The 23,462-nt window shown below is 48.1% G+C and overlaps 1 protein-coding gene across 2 annotated transcripts; it reads right to left on the bottom strand.

Annotated features, from left to right (window-relative positions):
- Positions 1–799: 799 nt before the first annotated feature.
- On the bottom strand, positions 800–3,643 carry LOC119304181 (probable low-specificity L-threonine aldolase 2). 2 transcript variants are annotated; one of them, XM_037581354.1, is made up of 10 exons: positions 3,520–3,643; positions 2,649–3,096; positions 2,436–2,547; positions 2,275–2,325; positions 2,069–2,140; positions 1,840–1,972; positions 1,687–1,745; positions 1,498–1,595; positions 1,232–1,298; positions 800–1,076 (listed from the first exon to the last, which is right to left on the bottom strand). In XM_037581354.1, exons 2-10 carry the CDS (start codon positions 3,089–3,091, stop codon positions 1,008–1,010), a joined length of 1,104 nt encoding a protein of 367 aa, XP_037437251.1. In that variant the 5' UTR covers positions 3,092–3,096; positions 3,520–3,643; the 3' UTR covers positions 800–1,007. The 2 variants fall into 2 exon arrangements, with proteins under 2 accessions (XP_037437251.1, XP_037437250.1); XM_037581353.1 differs by having other exon boundaries at positions 2,649–3,103; positions 3,520–3,622.
- Positions 3,644–23,462: the final 19,819 nt, after the last annotated feature.

Below are 23,462 nucleotides of genomic sequence, written 5' to 3'. Positions count from 1 at the left end.
GATCTTTTTAATTTATAGCACATATGCCCGTGCATTGCAACGGGAAAAATTGATGTTTTGTGCAAGCATAATGTCTCACAACACCAGATTTACTATGAAGAACATGCTGCAACGCAGCATCCTTCTACAAAATGACCATAAAAAATACGATACAATTTAGTCGTGTTATATTTTTTTTGCCAGGTATAATGTTCCATTGATTCCATTTAAATATAATCCATGCTTTAATTACCATGACATACTCACCCGTTTTAGTCGGGAATCAAATCCTTCCTTTTAGTAGCCGCAACACATTGAAGCCTACAGATCTTTTCTTTTAATTATCCTACCTTTTTATATCAAGTCCTTCCTTTAATTACCCTTATCTATTTGAGTATTCTATTTATTAAGACCATAATCTTTCTTTTATTTATTCCACCGGTTTACCCATAATTCTTTCTTTAATTAGCCACATCCGTTTAAATATTTTATTTAAGCCCATAATCCTTCCATTAATTAACTCATTCGCTTAATTAGCTCGCCTAAACACGAGGACTGCCACTTATATTTAGAGCGAGTTGAGATTAGTAAATGTGAATGGCGCATAGGTCATTGGTTTTTTTTCAAAGATCCAGACAGAAGGTCATGTGATCAATTCCCACAATGTTGATTTATTTTGACCCAAGAAAAAACCCATCAACGTACAACAGGTGGATCGATCGTTCGGGCAATAGCAAAACATGCAGAACAGGTTCCCAAGCAGAAGAGAATACGCTGTCATGGTAGATGTAGCTGGACGAGGGGTACTACGGTCAAACAATACGCCAAACAAAGTAGACCATTGATCCACCTGTATCGTCACAACAATCCCTAATTGCATTGCATGCTCCCCAAGCTGAAGAACACAGAAGAACACGACCACATGCCCACGACATTGACACGACCACAGGCAATCAATTATTTCACAAACGAACTGGATAGTGCATCATGCATAGCAATCACGTAGTAATTCAAGAAGTGTGGCCTAGCTAGCTTGTGCCGTTGGTCGAACAACGCTCCGATTTGGCGTCGCAGGCCAGGATTTCCTCCACGGCTTCCTGAAAACAGAGCAACATATCAGTGATATCCCACCAATCACAGCATCATCGGTGACTTTTTTTTTTCCTTCGAAAGGATATGGTAACAGCCCCCGATCAGAGCAACGGTGATACGAAGGTCAAAACATATAAATCTGGAACAATTTCTGTAGTACCTCGATACATTTTAAAGTATACTGGATGTCGCTATCTGAAATTTGGTAGTGGACGACGAATCTGACGCTGCAAATTAATCAAGGGAGCTCAGAATCAAACAAAGCAGTGCGTTTCTTTTGACTAAATAGTACAGCATATTGTTTTAGTTAGAGACCAGTGCAAACAGACATAATTTATGATGCTTATGGTCAGGAGTTGAACTTGAGAATATTAATAGGAAGTTAAGAAAAATAAAGAGAAGGAAGTCGAGCAAAGTGAACTGAACCTCTTGGAGCTTGTTGGCATTGCAAGCACATTGCGTTGTTTCAGGGCTTGGCACAGTTTGGCAGGTGATATGCGTGGATCCGCCATATCAAAGAATACCTAGCGAATGGAATACATCGCTGGAGGTCACAAACATGATATTTGATCTGAAAACATCAAGCTCAGTAGATAGATGGAATAACAGACTAACCATATTGGTCTCCACTGAACTCAAATCAACTGTGAACTGTTTGATTTTCTTCAGTCCATCTGAACATTTGGACAAAAGAAAACCAAATTCAGGGTTATATTGATGCCGTTAAGGGCCTGTAAATAGGATGGTGAAGATAGGCCAATATGAAACCTGCTAAAACTTTAGCCTTCCGATGGTCATCCGCAAGCTTGCCTACGGTGTCGCGAACACCGACTTCGGCAGCAGCACAAAGGACTCCTACCTGCCTCATTCCACCACCCAGTGTCTTCCTAAGAATTTTAGCCTGAAAGAAGTGCGATATCTGTCAGATTTCCCTTACATGTTCTGTTAAGCAAGCAGCTTAAACTTACTAGCATGCAGAATATCTACCCATCATCACCTTGTGTATGAAGGCCTTGGTACCAACAATAACTGATCCAACAGGAGCACCTATCCCTTTCGACAGGCATATCTGCATTTCGACGTTTAACAGAGAAATACAGTCACACATCATATGTCAACAGGAATCAGCCCATTTTCCGTTCTTATGTGGGTTGCATATGCAATCTAGCATTTTAGTGTAGTGCCAAGCAGATTGATACATACCGAAACTGAATCGGCAGCTCTCACGAGTCTGTCAACGGGAACTCCAAGTGCCTGACAGGCACGATAACAGTGATGATCTAAAAATGTCAGGAGAAGATACACATGTCTTGTACTTCGACATCACATGCCGGTTAATTGATCCCATAGCAGTTGTTACTTACCACGGAGGCATTGAAGATACGAGCTCCGTCGATATGAAGCTTCAAGCCATGAGCCTTAGCAACTTCACCAACCTTGTCAGTGTATTCCACGGTCAGACACTTCCCACCCGAACTGCAACAGCAACAACAATAAAGATACTCCATCAATCAGGTAAGAAACAGAGTTAGTACTAGTATCACTCATAGTACTAACAAACAGAGCAACTCACTCACTTTCCATGGGTGTTCTCCAAGCAGATGAGCCTGGTGGTGGGGTAGTAGAGCGCCCCGTCCGTGCTCCGGATGGCGGCGACGATCCTGTCGACGTCCATGGTGCCGTCGGGGTTGTTGGGGACGGTCCGGGGGTGGACGCCGCCGAGGGTGGAGATGCCGCCGTGCTCGTAGACGTGGATGTGGGAGTCGTGGCCGAGGATGACCTCGCTGCCCCTGGCGTCGCAGTGCGCGAGGACGGAGATGAGGTTGGCCATGGTGCCCGAGGGGACGAACAGCGCGGCCTCCTTGCCCATGATCCGCGCCATCTCCGCCTCGAAGCGGCAGGCCGTCGGGTCGGCGCCCAGCACGTCGTCGTCCACGTCCGCCGCGGCCATGGCGGCCCGCATGGCCTCCGACGGCTTGGTCACCGTGTCTGAGCGCAGGTCCACCACCTTGGTCGCCATCCCTTCTGCAGACTCCAGTAGGATAACGAACGATCTCTCAATCAATTGTGAAGGCGTTGTGAAGGTGTGAACCACTCAAACCCTTATATATTGAAGGATGGCGACATTTTTATATAATTCTAGAGAAAGGAAAATGCCATACGGACGGCTCTGCTTTTCATTCGTTTTTGTACTACTACATTGCAGCAGCTTACTGCTCGCACGCAACGGACACACGACGACGACATGGCAAACTCTATCCTTCCAACGACCAGAGACTTTGGTGCCCCTACATGTCACTCATTTGCGATGAGATTTTTCACGAGCAGAGCAGCCAATGCAAGGCTCTTGAGAAATCACAAGGGAAAACAACAAATCTACCCGCTTCATCATTCAAGAGCAACCCTATGGTATCGCCGCCGGAACGAATAAAAGAAGAAATTGCGCACCAGAATCCGAATGTAGCGGGAGGCGAGGTGGATGGGGACGGCCGGCGTCGAGCGGAACGCTGTGGCTTCCCTGCCTGCGGGTGGTGTGCGTACGTTGCCGCAGAGGAGCGGTGCTTTGATTTATAGAGGCCGGCGGCGCCGCTGGATCGAGGAAGAAGACGAGCTAGACGACGTGACCTAACCTTGCCGAGGTCGTCGGCTTTGACGGGTCGCTCGTCTCCACGTGCGCTCCTGCACAACCACGTCGGAAAAGCGGTGGCCCGTTGCTTTCTACTGGTGATGGGGCTACAATATACAGAGACCAAGTCGCAACCTTCCCTGGGGTCGTACTATACAAATGCAATCATCTCTGACGTCGGCCGGCTCATCTCACACCAAAACACTCATCAGCCCGGTCCAGAAATCCATCACAGAAAAGTTAATTGCACAAAAGTATCACAATTGGGACATTAAAAGCAGATTGATAGCAAGTTTGATAAATTTTACGTGTCAGTATCAACTTTGAGGCGCGGCGGTTGTAGAACAGACTAAACGACGTATAAATATGTATTGACGGAGAAACTGACAGCGGAGTCCGCCTGTCAGGGGCTGACGTGGAATCTTCTTTTACGGAAAAACCCCTCGGCTTATATTTAATCACACAATGGACCTCGTTTGCGGAAAAACTCAAAAGCAGGAAAAATAAATTTCGCGCGCCAATGGGATTCGAATCCGCGACGGACTGCCCGAGGGAAAGGAGCGCCGAACACTACACTACCCCAGTCCGTCGGATAAACTGGATGCCTGAACCTTTTTATACTATACTTCAGAAACCATTTTTGTTCCTGGACAACTGTTTCGTTTTTTTAATGCGTTTTTTTTGTTTCGTATTTCTTTCATCTTTTAAGGCACGTCCTGGCCTTCTTTCGGTTTTCCTTTTTTAAACTTTTGCGCATCTCTTTTATATATAGGTTTTGTAATAAATGGTGTACGCTATTTCAATACTTTTGACATTTTTAAAATTTACACTGAACTTTTTTCTATGTGGCATTCTTTCAGATATTGTATATTAAAAAAATGCAATTTATATAACAAAATAGTTCATCGTATATTATACAATAGTATTCGGTGTGTTTTATACAGTAATATTCAGTGTGTATTTTCAAAATATATCGCAATAATATTAAAAAACGTCACCATATATTTAAAAAATGTTCATTTAAAAATAAAAAAGGTGTTCATATATTAGAGTTCAGTATAAATAATTTTCAGTGTATATAAAAAATTGTTTGTATATTATGCAATAGTGTTCAGTATGTATTTAAAAATTAATTTTCAGTGTGTATTTACAAAAAATATCACTTAATAAATAGTTCAGTATAAATTTAAAATATGTCGAGTACTTAGAAAATGTTCACCATTTACTACAAAACCTATATAAAAAAGAAATGTGCGTAAGTAAAAGAAATGGAAAACCGGAAAAATACCCAAGATCTAAAAAGATAAAAGAAAATTAAAAATGATTTTACACAATAATTTTTTAATACATGTCGAACCATTTTTGAAATATACATGTATTGATGCTGAAACCGATGGGTGGGACCCACCTGTCAGGGGCCACATTTCAAAAAGGCGTCAATTATCAGTGTGTACATTTCCAAAACCTATGTATAAAAGAAATACAAAAACCTATATATAAAAGAGATGCGCAAAAGTTTTAAAAAGGAAAACTGGAAGAAGGCCAGGACGTGTCTAAAAAGATAAAAGAAATACGAAACAAAAAAACGCATTAAAAAATGAGACAGTTGCCCAGCAAGAAAAATGGTTTCCGACGTATAATATAAAAACGTTTAAGCATCAGCTATATCGAATGTTGTGGCGAAGCGTAGTGGTCATTGGGACTTTCCCTTGGGCTGTGCGTCATGGGTTCGAATCCTCATGAGCGTGCATAATTTGTTTTTGCAGGTTTCGAGTTTTTCCCGCAACCGAGGCCCTTTGTTTGATTAAATATAAACCGAGGGGTTTTTCTGTAAAATAAGATGCCACGTCAGCCCCTGACAGGCGGGCCCGCTGTCAGTTTCTCCATCAATATGTTTTTATACGTCGTTTAGTCCGTTCTGCAACGCCGCGTTCAAAAGTTAGTATTGACACGTAAAAATTATCAAACTTGTTACCAATCTGCTTCTAATGCCCTAATTATGGTATTTCTGTGCAATTAACTCATCACAGAATCATCTGCAAAGGGTGGTTCACACCAGAGATGGCAACATATTCAGTTATTCAATCAGGATATAAGTTATGGATGTGTGCATCAAGAGATGCAGAAGCCGGGAGCATTCCTTCTTTTCGAAAAAAAATCAGGATATAAGTTGGTTTTAGTTTAGTTTAGTGGCCTCTCACCTTTGGCCACCTGACCAGACATTTGTCTTGCACTTCCACAAGTAGCTGCCGGCTGCCCTGGTATGCAAAAGGTAAACTAACCATATCGAATCAGCATATCGACGGGAGATGGGTGTAGTATTTATTTGTGTCACCTCATTAAGCTTGGTCAGTGAGGTAGTCCTGGATTAGGGGGTCTCCGGACAGCCGGATTATCTCTATTGGCCGGACTGTTAGACTATGAAGATACAAGATTGAAGACTTCGTCTCGTGTCCGGATGAGACTCTACTTGGCGTGAAAGACAAGCTAGGCAATACGGATATGGATATCTCCTCCTTTGTAACCGACCTTGTGTAACCCTAACTTTCTCCGGTGTCTATATAAACAGAAGGGTTTTAGTCCGTAGAAAGACAATCATAACATACAATCATACCATAGGCTAGCTTCTAGGGTTTAGCCTCTCTGATCTCGTGATAGATCTACTCTTGTAAACAACCATATCATGAATATTAATCAAGCAGGACGTAGGGTTTTACCTCCATTAAGAGAGCCCGAACCTAGGTAAAACATCATGTCCCCTGCCTCCTATTACCATCCGGCCTAGACGCACAGTTCGGGACCCCCTACCCGAGATCCGCCGGTTTTGACACCGACATTGGTGCTTTCATTGAGAGTTCCGCTGTGCCGTCGCCACCAGGAAGGATGTCTCATCCCGTCTTTAAAGACGGCACTATTGCTGAGGGAGCTTTGGCTATTGGTCAAACTCTCGGCTAGGTAGTTTTCTTATGACCGCCTGTTCGGCCGCTGCGCCGACGATGTGTTCTCGGGTCATCGAAAGCAATCTTCACATCAACTCGGAACTCGCCGAGCAGTTAGATCCAATGGAGCTCTCTTCCCTGAACGAGCTCTTGGATCGCATCGCCGCCCTGGGAGTCACTACAGACTATGATCAGATTGGGCCTAAACCCGATCTGAGAGAGATCAACTCTCCCCAGGTCACCCATCATGTTGCAGTGGTGGAGGAACAATGCGGCAACCCTTCATCTATCTTAAGGACTAGCTATGTACGGATTCTCGATCCCTCCAAGCTGGATACCCGCGGAGGGGAGGACGTCACTCAAGGCCTGAACCTAGAATCAGGCAGCGGGCTAGATTTATCGGAAAACATCCAAGAATCCAAACTTTTGAGTTCGGAAACTCCTTGGCCCCTGAGTCTCAGATTGGGTAAGGATTCTGATTCAATTCCACCCACCCACCCAAACATACACGATCTATCCCAAATTAGGCAAGAGCCCGAAGAAACAATACACCATTACAGGGCCAGATTCCTCCTGGTCATGAACAGGATAAAGGACTGCTGCGAAGAAGACGCAATTTCATTCTTCTGCAATAATTGCACGGACAAGGGAATCCTCAACGCTATAAGTCGCCACGAAATTACACGCTTTGCCGACTTGATGTCCATAGTACGAAAGTACTGTGCGATGGAAAGCGCCTGGAAAACCAAAATAAAATTTTGGGATAATCCGGCCCTGAATACAAACCCAGTCCGAAATAAAAGGGTGCATTATCACAACACACCTGGGTTAACTACCAAAAAGCAAAATCCCTCTACGGGGCAAGGAACCGTACTGGAGGGATGGCTCAACGGACCCTGCAAAATTCATAGTACAACGGATGCAATACCAAGGCATAGCCTTAAAGCATGTTGGATACTCCGGCAGGTGGCCAAAAGTGGTGAGGATCTACTCCTCCCAAAAACCACAGAGCACCATCCCGTGGACAACAATACGGTGTTAACGGCCTTTGAGACCTTCGCGTCAAATAATAGACGCAAGCGAACACTCCGCAGCATGGCCAAAATCTGCCACATAGCAGAAATAAAATCCTTGGAGTGACACGGCTATTACCTTCAATGCCAGTGACGAACCCAAATTCTGAACAACCCGAGCACCAGCCGCACTGGTCCTCAGTCCAATCGTGGACAGCTTTCGACTCACCAAGGTACTCATGGACGGCGGCAACGAATTAAACCTCATCTATGAGGAAACTCTTCAAAAGATGGAAATAGACTGGAGCCGCATTGAGCAAAGTAACACAACCTTTAGAGGAATCATCCCCAGTCGGGAAGCACGCTGTGCTGGGAAACTCACACTAGATGTGGTATTCGGCACGCTGGATAATTACAGGTCCGAAGAAATTACATTCCAAGTGGCCCCGTTTAGCAGCGGATACCACGCTCTACTAGGGCGGGAGGCGTTTACAATCTTCCAAGCCATACCCCATTACGGGTACATGAAGCTCAAAATGCCCGGGCCCAACGGAATCATCACTCTTGCTAGTGATCCGGACATAGCACTCCGCGCCAAAAATAAGACAGCCGCACTGGCCCTCGAGGCACTATCCGAAGCCCTAGCGGCCGAGGAACTAACTGTGCTGCGCTCCACGGTGAACAGGGACGATGTGATACTCGATAAAAGATCCAAGTCCACCTCCTTTAAACCAGCGGACGAAATAGTCAAATTCCAAGTCCATCCAACGGACCCTACAAAAACAGCTTCTATCGGGGCACAATTAAACCCCGATGTCGACTCCGCACTGCGAGAGTTCCTACGCGAGAACTGGGACATTTTTGCCTGGCACCCTTCAGACATGCCAGGAATCCCACGCAGACTGGCTGAGCACAACCTAAATATCCTAAAAGGATTCAAGTCAGTCAAGCAGGCTCTTCGACGTTTCTCCGAGCCTAAGAGACAAGCTATGGGAGAGGAACTAGCCAAGCTATTGGAGGCCGGATTCATCAGAGACATAAAATATCCGGACTGGCTAGCAAACCTGGTAATGGTACCAAAGAAGGACAAATCCTGGCGCTTGTGCGTCGATTTTAAGGACCTTAACAAGGGCTGTCCAAAGGATCCCTTCCCCTCCCCTGCATCAATCAAATCATCGCTGCTACCGCAGGACACGATTCATTGTGTTTTCTCGACGCATACTTCGGCTACCATCAAATTAAAATGGCGGAGCCAGACCAAGCCGCAACGGCATTCATCACACCATACGGCCCATTCTGCTTCAACACAATGCCCTTCGGGCTCAAAAACGCCGGCGCAACATATCAGCGCATGATTCAGACATGTCTGGCAAATTAGATCGGCAAAACAGTGGAGGCATACGTGGATGACGTGGTCGTTAAAACCAAGCATGTCGAAACTCTAGTAGAAGACTTGAGGCTCACATTTGACAACCTCCGAACATATGACATCAAGCTCAATCTGGAAAAATGCGTTTTCGGCATACCAGCCGGAAAGCTCTTGAGATTCATTGTCTCCAGTAGAGGTATTGAAGCTAATCCGGCCAAAATCCGAGCGTTGTCACAGTTGGCTACCCCAACAGACCTCAAACAAATACAAAAATTGACTGGATGTGTGGCGGCTCTAAGCCGCTTTATCTCCCGCTTGGGAGAAAAGGCATTACCCCTTTATCGCCTCCTCCGGCGCACCGAACGCTTCGAGTGGACGGATGCTGCCTCGGCCGGACTCAATGAAATAAAAGCCATATTGGCAACAAACCCAGTCCTGGCCGCGCCAAGCATTGGCGAACCAATGCTATTATACATTGCGGCAACTCATCAAGTAGTAAGCGCAGTGCTCGTCGTCGAGCGAGAAGTGGACGGACACAAATTCCTCCTTCAAAAGCCGGTTTACTATGTGTCCACTGTCTTTACTCCATGCAAATCACGGTACCCGCATTATCAAAAGATAGCGTACGCGGTATTTATGGCATCCCAGAAGCTGCAACACTACTTTTAAGAGTGTTCGATAACAGTAGCCTCGGAAGTGCTCCCTCTGTAAACTAATATAAGAGCGTTTAGATAACTAAAATGGCGATCTAGACGCTCTTATATTAGTTTACGGAGGGAGTACCACTTAACGATATTATAAACAACCGCGACGCGACGGGCCGGATTGCCAAATGGGCCATTGAGCTCCTCCTGTTCGACATAACTTACAAGCCACGGCGAACTATCAAGTCGCAAGTTTTGGCTAACTTCTTCGCTGAGTGGATGGAAGCCGAATTCCCTAAAGAGTACGACACATATTCAAACTGGATCATGCACTTCGACGGCTCCAAAATGTTGGCTGGTCTGGGGGCTGGCGTCGTTTTGACGTCCCCAACAGGAGATACCGTCCAATACATACTACAGATAATGTATACGGACTCCAACAACGCAGCCGAATATGAGTCCCTTCTACATGGTCTCCGGATGGCAGTATCTATGGGCATTCAACGCCTAGAGGTGCGAGGGGATTCGAACCTCGTGATATCCCAGATAAATGGAGACTTCGATGCCAAGGATCCAAAAATGGCAGTTGATCGCAATGCCGTCCTAAAAATGTCAGCTCGGTTCGAGTGGCTCGAATTTCACCATGTGGCTGGGGAAAACAATCAGGCGGCGGATATCCTCGCCCGCATCGGCGCAAAACGCGACGCGATCCCTCCCAACATATTTCTGGAACGGCTCTTCAAGGCATCCGTAGCATGGGAAGGGGACACCGGTAACAACAGTCCGGACCCGAAATAACACATTCAGCCCATGAAATAATGGCCATTATTGCCCCGTGGACAGAACCATTCCTGGCCTACCTAACTAGACAGGAACTCCCGGAGGACCAAAATGAGGCACGCTGCATAGTGCCGCGATCCAAGGCCTACAGGGTCCATGTGGGAGAATTGTACAAAAAAGCGCTACCAGAGTCCTTCAAAGGTGCATCTCCGAAGAGGAAGGTCGGAACCTTTTGGCAGAAATTCACGCCGGACTCGGCGGTCATCACGCCGCAGCCTGGGCTCTTGTAAGCAAGGCCTTCCGTACAGGATTCTATTGGCCAACGGCCCAGGCAGATGCACAGGCTTGGTCCAACGTTGCGCCGGTTGCCAGCTCTTTTCAAATCAAAGCCACATGCCACCCACCGCCCTCCAAACAATCCCCATTACATGGCCCTTCGCGGTCTGGGGGCTTGACATGGTTGGACCCCTTAAAGGGGGAACCCACAAGAAAAAATACTTACTGGTCATGGTGGATAAATTTACCAAATGGATATAGGCTAAACATGTTAAAATAGCCGAATCCGGACCGGTGATAGATTTCATATCCGGGGTTGTACACCGTTACGACGTCCCCCACAGCACCATCACTGATAACGGCACGAACTTCACGGCCGATGAGGTAAAACTCTGGTGTAGCAAAATGGGCATCAAGCTCGATTATGCTTCGGTCTATCATCCACAAACCAACGGTCAAGTCGAACGAGCAAATGGTCTTATAATGAGCGGCATTAAACCCAGATTAGTGCGCTCCTTAACGGAGTCTGACACGCACTAGGTAGAGGAGCTCGACTCCGTACTCTGGGGGCTGCGGACCACGCCGAATCATAGTACCGGATATACACCGTTTTTCATGGTGTACGGCGCAGAGGCAGTCTTGCCCTGTGACATAATTCATGACTCACCTCGAGTGCGCATGTACGAAGAAAGAGAAGCCGAGCTCGATCGGCAGGACAGTCTGGACACCTTGGAGGAAGAGCGCGAAGTAGCCAAAGCCCGTTCCACATTTTACCAGCAACAGGCTCGCAGATACCAAAGAAGAGAAGTACGGGCCAAAACTTATAACGTTGGCGAACTAGTTCTACGGCTGCCGGATAAGAAAAAGAACAAGCTCGAGCCCAAATGGGAAGGTCCCTTCATTATCGACCAAGTTCTGACCGGTGGAGCGTACCGACTGCGGGATGCATCGACTAGTCGACTCGAGCCGAACCCATGGAACGCAGCAAGGCTCCGAAGATTCTATGCCTAGCACCGGACTTTATGTTAGTCCCCTCCCTTTGTCCATTTTCTGCATATGCATCATCTGTCTTGTTTCCCTTTCTTTCTTTTATTTCTCTAGGCCTTCAAGGGTCACCTTGTGCCTCACTCATACATCACAGATGCGCTAGCTGCACTCTTCATACCTGGGGGCTTCTTTCACAGAAGCTTTAATTATTTCCCTGGGCCTCACGCCCAACACATGTGTTACACTTCCGCGTGTACCTTTTTTCACCATTATATGCATCGATATGACTTAAGTTTTTGCCAAGCTGGGTTGCCTGGCTCTTGTATTTATGCCCTATGTTCCCGTTAATTCGGCTAGGGCATAAGGGGAGCACCTCTGCGATTGTTACCGCCGGGTCAGCCGGACGTGTACCTCAGACTGGGTGAAGCCGAAAGCTAGCGTTCTTAAGGGAATATGTTCGGTCGGTGAACAAAAGATGACTTTTATTATTCATATCTGCCCCCAGATGATTTTTCTGCGTTTCTTATCGCAGTCCGGACATGCACTTTAGGGCATGCCTACCCAGGGAAAGGAACCCTTAACGAAACTATTCTACCTGGAAGATGTTTCTTACTACCCATGTAATATAACATAACTAGTTGGGCACTTGTCTGATAAAGCACTAATGACCCCTACGCCTGGTCTTCACGCATGCCCCGGTTCTTACATAACCGAGAGGGTATTCGGATACACTCCGGACTGTCGGGTCCCAAGGTTGAAGCGAAAAGGTCCGCCACGACAAACGATCTATAATCCGACTAGAAGGCATTATACATGTCACTTTAAAATTACATAGTCAATTTGACTGGTTAAACTCCTCTTCAATACCACCTAATAGGCTGTCTAGTCTACAGTCCTGTTGGGAATACTTTGCGGCCAATTCTACTTGGCCGTACACTAAGCTCACATGGATCTCCTTCCCATCAGGCCCCACTGGTTCGACTTCGGCCATGTGGTTCGGGTCAGCCTTCGTGTACCGTGTCTTCACCATTGCCCAGGCTTCCCTGGTGCCCTGACGGCTAGCCGATATCTTCCATAATTGGAAGCGCCGCCATGCTCCCTTCAGCTTTTCTGCAAGCTCTCCAAGGCCTTCGGGTAGGGAGACGGATGGCCACAAGGCCTGGGCGACGCCTTGCATCACCTGCCGAACTCGTTCGTGCAGCTGTGAGAGCTCGGGAAGAAGATCACCCGTTGAACCGGGCATCTCCTCGACAGGACGACCTGTTAGCATACCTACAGACATAACTCTGTCAGCCAGCTTCCTCGCCGAACTATTTTTCAAAGTTCATTCAAGCGCTTACTAAACATGCCGTGTCGAAGCCGCCGATTCTCCTTAACAGAGTCCGACAGTTGGGCCCGAACATCTTTTAGTTCCACGCCCAGCTTGGTGTTGGCATCTAGGAGATCATTCTTCTCCTGCCTCACCCTTGCAAGCACGCTCTCACCGGCCTTCAGCTGGCGTATGAGCTGTTGCTTATCCGGATTCACTCCAACGTCATCTGCAATTTTATCGTCAGATCTGCATATACGCCGCATTCTAATATGATACTTATCATTCGAAGGATATGTTACCAGAGGGGGTCTCTTTGGGCTCCCCTGCTGCGGCCAGTGCGGCCTGAAGTTGGGCTTTGCACTCTTCCAGCTCCTGGGACAGTTGAGTATTCTTTTCTGTGAGAACCTGCATAACAAATGATCCTTAAATCAGTTATCCTAACTGTTTCAAGTCTCAGGGGCTACTGATATATATAATCATCAAATTTTCTCACCCATATGTCTTTTACATACTGCTCCGTGGCTCTGGCTAGACCATTTTGAGCGGCACAGAGGTGCGCGTCTCCCGAGTTGAAGGCATCCAATGCCTCTTGGGAGAAACAAGCGTCACGAAGAATAGTCCGGCGGCGCCTGTGGTTCATGGCACTTTCCACCTCGGAATGGGTGGTGGACAGTTTATCCGCATCCTCTATCGGAGGAGCACCCGGCGCACGCCTTGTATTGGTTCCCGCCTCCGAATCCGGCCTTGGAGGCTGGCTTGTGGATGCGCGATTGGTAGCCTCTTCGAGTATAGTCCAGCGAGCGCTCTTTTTCCTGAAAAGAAGGCATGTGCGTTAATATGCCTCTGAGAATAATGTCTTGCGATAAAGATGGCGCGCCGTACCGCTGCGCCGGTGTCTCAATCCGGACTGCGGATCTTTTCAGCCTGCCTGGCCTCGCGGCCCCTTGTTGGCTAGTTGCCACGGGCTCGGCCTTCTTCCCCGAGGACCTCCCCTGCAAAACACGGCTGTTATACGACAATCAAAAAAGCGCAAGGATGGATCCCTTTTTAAGTGCTGGGACTTTGGTCTCAGTCACCTGTGAGGTTGGAACTAGCCCAGGGTAATCGGCCGTAATGGCCACCAAGGCGTTGTCATTACTCCATTGGTAAAATACCCCATCGATCAGCTCCACAGATATGTCTGGATCCTCCTGGGAGGCCGGGTCAAGGGACCGTCCAGAGTCCTCGGGTTGTGGGGGAGGGCTGTTTATCTCCTTTACTGCCTGGCGCAGCTCCTGCGATGAAATCGCTATAATGAATACTTAACTACGGGAATACGAAATGGATGGGCGATAAAAAGTCTCCGCTTACCCAGCTTGGAGGATTGTACATAGAAAATCTGCCCTGCGGGTTGACACGAAGGAATTCCTCCTCTTCTCCCTTGTACAAAGTGGATAAGATCTTTATTAGATCGGCAGCTGATCCCGGCCCTTTGCGGCCGTGGCGGGTGGCGTCGTCCTCCCCATTGAAATCCCACATGGGGTGGCCTCTATACTGAAGCGGCTGCACCCCCCGCATGATGCATGTGGCCATGACCTCGATCATGGTCAATCCGGATCGAGCTAGAAAACTTATCCGGCTCATCAGGTAAAGAATGTCCCTGTCATCTTCCTCCAGGGAGCTCCGTGGACGCCAGCTCCGGCGCTTCTTCAAAGGGGCGTTACCGAACTCAGGAAGGCCGATCCGAATAGGATCCGGAAGGGGGACGTCTTTTATATAAAACCATTCTGAAGTCCAGTCTTCGAATGTCTTCTTTGGGGTCCCAGATAGGTATCCGGTCCCGGCAATACGCCACACTTCGGCTCCGCCCACTTGATATATTGACCCCTTCTGAGAACGGGGCACAAGGCAGAACAACTTCTTCCATAGAGCGAAATGAGCTTCACAGACCAAAAACAACTCGCAAAGGGCTACGAATCCCGCGATATGCAGCAGGGAGGCGGGGGTAAGATTGTGCAACTGGAGGCCGTAGAACTTCAGGAGCCCCCGGAGAAACGGATGAATTGGGAATCCGAGCCCTCTTACCAAATAAGGGACAAGGCAAACCCGCTCTCCCTTGGAGGGATTGGGAAGGATCTCCGCTTGCTCTCCGCCATTATAGGTGGCAAGCCCGGCTGGAACCGGGACTAGGTACGCTGGGGGAAGAAATCCCTTGGTCTGAAGCATCACTAACTTGCTGTGCGGGACGGAACATCTCTCCCAATCTCCAGGCTTGGAGCTAGGGGCGCGAGAGGAGGAGCTGCGTCGACCGGCCATGATGGAATGGATCTCTGTCGAGTGCGCTCCGATGAAGGCTCACCGAGGGAGGATGGTGTGATTTGGATCTGAATCCTCATCTTTTTAAATAGGCTGCTCATTTGCATAGCTAGGGGGGTAAATGCGAAAACACCCTGGCTCTTCACATTCCTCAACACGTGGAAAGCGGCCATTATTGGGCGTGGAAGCCAAGGAGTGCAACATTCACAAGAAACCGGACACTATTTCGATAGGTACACAGAATTTGGAGAGAAACCCGCCTTGCAATGCCGAAGACAATACTGCGCGCCGGACTCATCGTCATTGAAGCCTGGTTCGGGGGCTACGGAGGGAGTCCTGGATTAGGGGGTCTCCGGACAGCCGGACTATCTCCATTGGCCGGACTGTTAGACTATGAAGATACAAAATTGAAGACTTCGTCTCGTATCCGGATGGGACTCTACTTGGCGTGGAAGGCAAGCTAGGCAATACGGATATGGATATCTCCTCCTTTGTAACCGACCTTGTGTAACCCTAACCTTCTCCGGTGTCTATATAAACCGAAGGGTTTTAGTCTGTAGAAAGACAATCATAACATACAATCATACCATAGGCTGGCTTCTAGGGTTTAGCCTCTCTGATCTCGTGGTAGATCTACTTCTGTAAACACCCATATCATCAATATTAATCAAGCAGGACGTAGGGTTTTACCTCCATCAAGAGGGCCCGAACCTGGGTAAAACATCGTGTCCCCTGCCTCCTGTTACCATCCAGCCTAGACGCACAGTTCGGGACCCCTTACCCGAGATCCGCCGGTTTTGACACCGACAGTCAGGGTCGTCGTCTTATAGCTACTCTTATTGAAATCCTAAAAACAAAAAAAAACCAGTCTTACTCAGAGCGTGCCATTCCCATCACGAGTATCAAAGTTATATTTGTCTAAATACGAATGTATCAAATCATATTTTAGTATTATACATCCATATCTAGACGAATCTAAGACAAGAATTTTAGAACGGAGGACGTATATTCTTATGAGCACTTGCCATATATTTGCGTGATCATGAGCTTGGTCCGAGTCGTTAGCTAGTTTTATGCAGACCATGACATTTCGCTTTAAGTATTCATTCAAAGTTATACTATATACAACTTGGGAGAAGACGGGTATATCTGTGTTTGACAACAAGTTCTTTTTTTCTTTTGCAACTTATTTGTTTTAGAATATAATTTGAGGTGCACGTCGGTTCAGAACAAGCAACCACATAAGCATGAGCATGACACCAAAATTTGTTAACGGGGTTCACCTACATGGCTACATCCTCAGACATGATTACGGTCACACATCCTTGTGTACCAAATCACATGATACAGATTGATGATAAGCCCTTTAAGGCCACTAGACAGCTCTCCGACCATCATGCCACGGACGGTCCTGCACCCCCTTCCATTGGCCCCAAACCGTCTCTCTCGTAATCTCTATCTTAACCTACAATTCATGTGTAGTCTATTTCACTACCTGGCCTGGGTTTTATGTGTCAGACTTAAACACCTAACCCTTTGCTAATTACAAGTCTAACTGTAGCATATGTATATGCAATATTCTACACATATTTTAACACTCCACCTTAGCGAATATGACCTCACTATCTTGAAAACTTCATGAACGAAACCTCCATGTACCTTGGACTTGAACAATTAATCATAAGCTCTCCTACTAGTCTCTTCACATCACATGACTCCGCCTGCAACTGTAGCCCCTTCCTTTTCTCCATGATAGCCAAAACTCCCACACAAATTAAGTTCTTCAACTCCTGCTTGTGTTCCTTATGTCCCGAAGTACCTGTCCAACGCCATCACACGTCGCCCATAAAGTAACCATATCCTACAACATTGATGCTTGTCACCCGTGGTAGCATTTTCCTTGATCTGTGTGAGAGTGAACAACTCGCATATTGGATGTCACACAGAAGAATTTCTGAACTCACCATTCTCGCTATTGTTGACTGCATATTTGAACTTGATGGAATTTTTGTTGCTCTTTAGTCATCTCTAGTCAAATTCACATTTGTCTAGTCTTTTACATGCCTTACAACCATAACACTCTGCCTGCTTTTGCATCTGTCATCCACACTTTGCCATGTGCGTTAAACATCACATAATATACTGCCATGTATTATCTAAACTTTTGACACTTTTTTCAGACTTTTCATCACTTTCGTAGATTCTTCATGGTCAACTTTCGTCCATCTCCAAATCCATCCATCTTGATAGACATAGTCATCAACTTGAACCTGGTACTCGCCAAAACTGCTTCAACATCTTCTCCATGCTTAGTCTAGCCATAATATGACTATCGGTGTCTTGGTCTGTCGTCGTGTTCCCGTGCTTATCGCACACCTCGCCGTTATTACCGCGTCGAACCATCGTTGCCCCGATCGAGTATCAAGGGACGTGAACCAACACCACCTCAAACCCAATTGCGGAGAACCACCAATCTTCGCCGACCGATGCCGAGTTTCATGTATCCCTCGAAGCACTGGATCCTAGCCCGAACATGTTCCTCTCTTTTTCCAATGAAATAGTCTTTGACTTTCCGCCAACTTACATTGTAGCATCTCCGTCAGCATTGAGTGAAGTCTTCCATCATACTCTAGCTCCACCTTCAACATGACTCCATGGTAGATGATTGGTCCACCCTCGCGGTCGTTGACTTCGAGCTCCAGTGTGTACACACTCTTGAATCGAACATGTGCCATCGCCATGTCAAAGGGCACAAGCCCGCAGACCTACACCACATTTCTCCACGCCCATATGTCGGTCACTATCAGCATCACGCTCAGACGCCGTCGTTGCTAAAATCACCGCCATCTTCTATTTCTGATTGACATCCCTGTGGATCCGCCAGATTCTCCAGGCCACACACCTTACAGTCAAACTCGTCCACTTCATCTTGCACCATATTAGCCCAGCACATCATCATGTATTGCTCGATGTCTTGTAGAACATGATCCCCACGCACGCACTCCAGGCTGCTCCAAACCTTATGCACATGTCCTTTGCCCCTGTCGTACACACCCCGAGCACTTCCCGCAAACAAGATCCACCAGAAAAAAATGTCCTTGAACTTGGGCCTGATGGATACTTTCTGCGGATTTTTTTCTCTTTTTCTCTTTTCGCTGGTACTTATGTATATGCAGACCTTTTTTCAGAACTTGTCCTGATGGCCTTCTGTGTGTCTTAGCATAACAAGACCACATGTTCCACACGAAATGTTCCAATACAACAAGCATGTATGTGGGGCTTGCTCCATTTACTGGCGCTCACATCTACTTTTGGTGACTAAGGACGAGGAAAAACTTTGCCCTCTCCCTCCTGGGTCGCTTGTGCGGGCAGTTCCGAAGGAGAAAACCCTAGCCCAGCAAGCCCCTCCTCCCTCTGATTCCCTGTCCGCTGCCGGTGCCGGCGGTGGTGGCGAGGTGTTGGTTTTCTACGATGTTATGGGCTGAATGGCGAGGTGTTGCCGCGGCGGCGATGTGACCCGACATAGATTGTGGCCCCAATCCGATGGAGGAGTGGGAGGTGTGCGACGTTATGAATGAAAATCATACCCGTCTTCGGTCGGTGATGGCGGCAGCGGTGCCCGTGGGCGTCGTTCCCCTCCTTGGAGGCGTCGCTAAGGTGTGTCGGCATCTTCTCCTCTTGCTTGGGTTGTATCTTCGGGCGAAAGCCTTGGTCTGTGTCGAATTGGCGATGGATGCATCTTGGCATTGTCACTCTATTGGGAGCATCGCGTGTGGAGAGTTGGCTTGGAACATTTGTGTTGTGGTTCTCCGATGCTCACTACTGGCGCGAGTAGATCTTCATGGGTGCTATGTACACAACTGCCGGTGAGTTCAAGATGATGGCTATCTCAGGACAGATAGAGTCCTGCCATCCACATGTCGTCTCCTCTTAGGTATTCAAGGGTGATGGTGTGTCAACTAGGAAAGTTCAGCTAAAGATGTTGCTCTTCGAGGTGATTGGTGCTTGTCGAGATGCGACTTGAGGATTGGTTTAGGGTAGGCCCCTTTGCGTTGTGTTTGTAATAGTTGTGGTGGCTAATTATTTGATTAGTGGGTGTGGAGTTCACACTGCACTTGTTGTTCGCAACAAGTCGTAGTCTCTTGTATTATCTTCGCCTTTCTATAGAAATACGGTACGTCATTGGCGACTCTCGAAAAAAATTGGCGCTCACACACTCTTTGGCGTGGGCCGACCCATCAAGCGACGTGCTTTGCTCGCTCGGTCGTGGTTCCAGGCTTCATTCGCTCAATCGAGATTCCAGGCTTCGTTCACTCGGTTAACGGTTCACCAGTCAACCATTCACTTTTGAAAAAGAATAGCATTTTAGAAAAGTGTTCATGAATTTAAATAATATGTTTGTGAATTTGAAAAAGTTTATGAGTTTAGAAAAAACAAAGATTTTGAAAAATTGTGGATTTTAAAAAAGCTCCCAAATTGAAAAAAGGTTTGCGCATTTGAAAATTGTTCACAATTTTGAAAAAAAATGAATTAGAAAATTGTTCGCAAATTTGAAAAAAATCCATGAATTTGGGAAAACATTGACGAATTTGAAAATTCTTCAGGAACGTTGAAAATGTTCATGATTTGGAAAAAAACAGTTCATGAATTTGACTTGTGTACACTAGTTTGAAAGAATGTTCATGAATTTGAAGAAAAGATTTAAATTTTGAAAAAATTGAAAAAAGTAAATGAATTTAGAACTATTCAAGATTTGTAAAAAGAGTTCAAGATTTTTTTTATGAAAAATCAAAGTGAAAACAAAACTGAAAAGGAAAAGAGAAAGAAGTAAAAACGGTTGGATGCTTCCCCAAACCGGGCAGCTGAAAAAACAATTGGCGTCAACAGGTCCACTATCAAACCGATCAATCAATCACCGAGCGTTCGCCTCTCACATTATATGGGCGGGCCCAGTTATTGCGACATTTGGAAGCAGGAGTGTGCACTGCGTACGAAGTAAGGGCATCTTCAGCCGTTGCCCCCCCCCCCCTCCCCCCCCGAACGCATAAAAATCGTCCTCTGGGGGTGAGCCGGCGATACAATCGGCGCTGGGGGTAGTTTTGCGTCCAGTCGTCGCCCCCAGCTCGCCCCCAGGCGCCGAAATTTGCATATTTTGCAGCTCAATTTTGGCGAATAAAGGGTCCATATGGGCGAGAATAGACCCATATTCGGCGTGGTTTCGCCGTGTTTCGGCGTTCAATTATCAACACAATTATTTCTTATCACATATTTCATCACAGAAAAATTAAATACTTCAACAAAATAGTACAACAACAAATAGTTCAATACAAATTATATAGTTCAACAAATAAAAATTCGTATTTCATCACACGGCGTCCCCCTTGAGCCTTCATAGGTGCTCAATCAGATCTTTCTGCAGTTGATAATGCACCTGTGGGTCTCGGATCTCCTGACGCATACTGAGATAGGCAGTCCAAGTTGCCGGTAGATGGTGATCAACTTCGGCTAGAGGACCCTGCCTGTAGTATGGTTCAGTGTCAAACACTGGGTCTTCTTGCTCGCTCTCGATGATCATGTTGTGCAAGATGACACAGCAAGTCATAATCTCCCACATTTGATATTTGGACCAGGTCTGAGCGGGGTACCGAACAACAGCGAATCGAGATTGGAGCACACCAAATGCCCGCTCGACATCCTTCCTGCAAGCCTCCTGAACTTTCGCAAACCAGGTGTTCTTGCCTCCTGCCGCAGGGTTTGAGATCGTCTTCACAAATGTCGACCATCTCGGATAGATGCCATCTGCTAGGTAGTACCCCTTGTTGTATTGGTGCCCATTGATCTCGAAGTTCACCGGAGGAGAATGGCCCTCAACAAGCTTGGCAAAAACAGGAGAGCACTGCAGCACGTTGATGTCATTGTGAGTTCCTGGCATACCAAAGGAGTGCCAAATCCAGAGGTCCTGTGTGGCTACCGCCTCAAGCACCACACTGCAACCGCCTTTGGCGCCTTTATACATCCCCTGCCAACCAAATGGGCAATTCTTCCATTTTCAATGCATGCAGTCGATGCTTCCAAGCATCCCAGGAAATCCTCTTGCTGCATTCTGGGCTAGGATCCGAGCAGTGTCCTCCGCATTGGGTGTTCTCAAGTATTGTGGCCCAAACACTGCCACCACTGCCCGAAAGAACTTGTAGAAACACTCTATGCTGGTGGACTTGGCCATGCGCCCATAGTCGTCGAGTGAATCACTGGGAGCTCCATATGCAAGCATCCTCATCGCTGTCGTGCACTTCTGGATGGAGGTGAATCCAAGAGCGCCAGTGCAATCCATCTTGCACTTGAAGTAGTTGTCGAACTCCCGGATGGAATTCACAATCCCGAGGAAGAGCTTTCGGCTCATCCGATAACGGCGCCGACATGTTTTCTCGCCATGAAGTGGAGCATCGGCGAAGTAGTCGGAGTAGAGCATGCAGTAGCCTTCGAGACGATGTCGGTTCTTTGCTTTCACCCGCCCCGGCGCCGAGCCACCTCGTCGCGGCTTTTCATTGCTCGCCAGCAGCTGGGCGAGGGCGGCGAGCACCATGAGATGCTCTTCTTCCTGGACGTCGGCCGCGGCTTCCTCCTCCAGCAGCGCGGCGAGCTCTTCCTCGTCATCCGAGTCCATCGCCGAGTCAGGCAAAACGCCGAACACCTTGCGCTCGGTGGGCGTGTACCCGCCGCTAAACCGTGCCTCCGCGGCCGGAAATGGCGGCCGGAAACGCCCAGCTGCTGTGGGAGGGGCCGCCGTGGCGAAGCGCTGCTATTTTCAGGAGGGGAATGGCTATCTAGCGGAGTAGGGCGGCGGCCGTCGCCGGGATATAGCTAGTCGTGGCTGTGGGCGCGGGGGGTGCGAGGCGAGTCGGGGGAAGAAAACCATGACTTTTCCCCTGTCGGTGTGGGCCAGGCGTGCTTTTCCCTAGCGCCGGAGCCCCCAACTGCTCCCCAGCGCGCCGGGTTCGGCCTATGACCGCCGGGCGGAAAAAAAGTCTGAACCGGCGATTTTCGGCGTCCTGGGAGCGCGACTGGGCCGTTTTTTCGGCGCCGGCGCCGAAAAAGTGGCCTGGGGGGGCCTGTTGGGGGCGCGGCTGGAGATGCCCTAAGAGCATCTCGCACACCCCGTATAAATCGTTGGAACTGTCAAATTTCGGCGATTATACAGGTTTGGGCCGTTTTGTCTATAAGAATAGACACCGTCAACGTAGCCTGACCCGTAAAACTTCTGCGGTGGTCCGGAAACGCGCCCCCTCGACCAGTATATATGCGGGTTCACCTAAAAAAAGTATATGTGCGGGTTCGGCTGCTAGATACGGGCTGGAACCCTATCCCTTCGCCGCTGCGGAAATCCCCAATGCCTCACCGCTGGTGCCTCAAATCCGCCGTCCGTGCCTTCAATCCGCCGCCCGCGCCTCCACTCCACCCCCCGCGATGGACAATTCCACCCGCCGTGACAATGAGGACCCCGAGCGGGCACGTTGCGTCAGATCCGGTGGGGCACGGAAGCACGCCGCCTTGCGGTACACACGCCACGGGAAGTCGTGGCCGTCGTCGCTCCTCTGCCGCGAGACAGAGGAGTACGACCGTGCGCGCGGTCGCCTCTTTTCTGGCACCGGCAGCTCCTCCAGGGCGTCCAGCTCACGCTCCTCTATCACCCCGGTGAAGAAGGAGCCTGAGGCCGAGGCGGGGCCGGAGCGACACGCCGGTGGCGTCGCCGGGCCAGAGGACTTCCTCTCCCCGGCGCAGGCGGATGCCATTTTGCCCGCGTTGCTAGCGTGCAGTGCGTGGGAGGAGAGCAAGAAGGAGGAGTGGTGCCGCGAGACCGTTGAGCAGGAGCGGATCTTTGTCAACCTCACCTCCGACGACGACTCCGATTGAGCATCCCCGCTAGTCAGCTGCCGCACGTGCTCCGGTGAGCTCCATTTTGTCTAGTGCTACGGTAGCGTAGCTCCAACGAGCTTTTATGTAAATATATCTATGCTGTGTACCAATGATCTACCCCTATGTGAAGAATGATCTATGCTTATGCGAGTTTTTTCATTAAATTTCTGGCGCGATATATGTTTTTTAAAATTTTACATAGTTTTGGATACAGTTTCTGATCTGCCCCCCCCCCC

The sequence above is a fragment of the Triticum dicoccoides genome, chromosome 5A (assembly GCF_002162155.2).
Source record: "Triticum dicoccoides isolate Atlit2015 ecotype Zavitan chromosome 5A, WEW_v2.0, whole genome shotgun sequence".
In the NCBI taxonomy this organism is placed as follows: domain Eukaryota; kingdom Viridiplantae; phylum Streptophyta; class Magnoliopsida; order Poales; family Poaceae; genus Triticum; species Triticum dicoccoides.
Note: the sequence above shows the minus strand (reverse complement) of the source record. Positions and strands in the feature narration are given on the sequence as shown.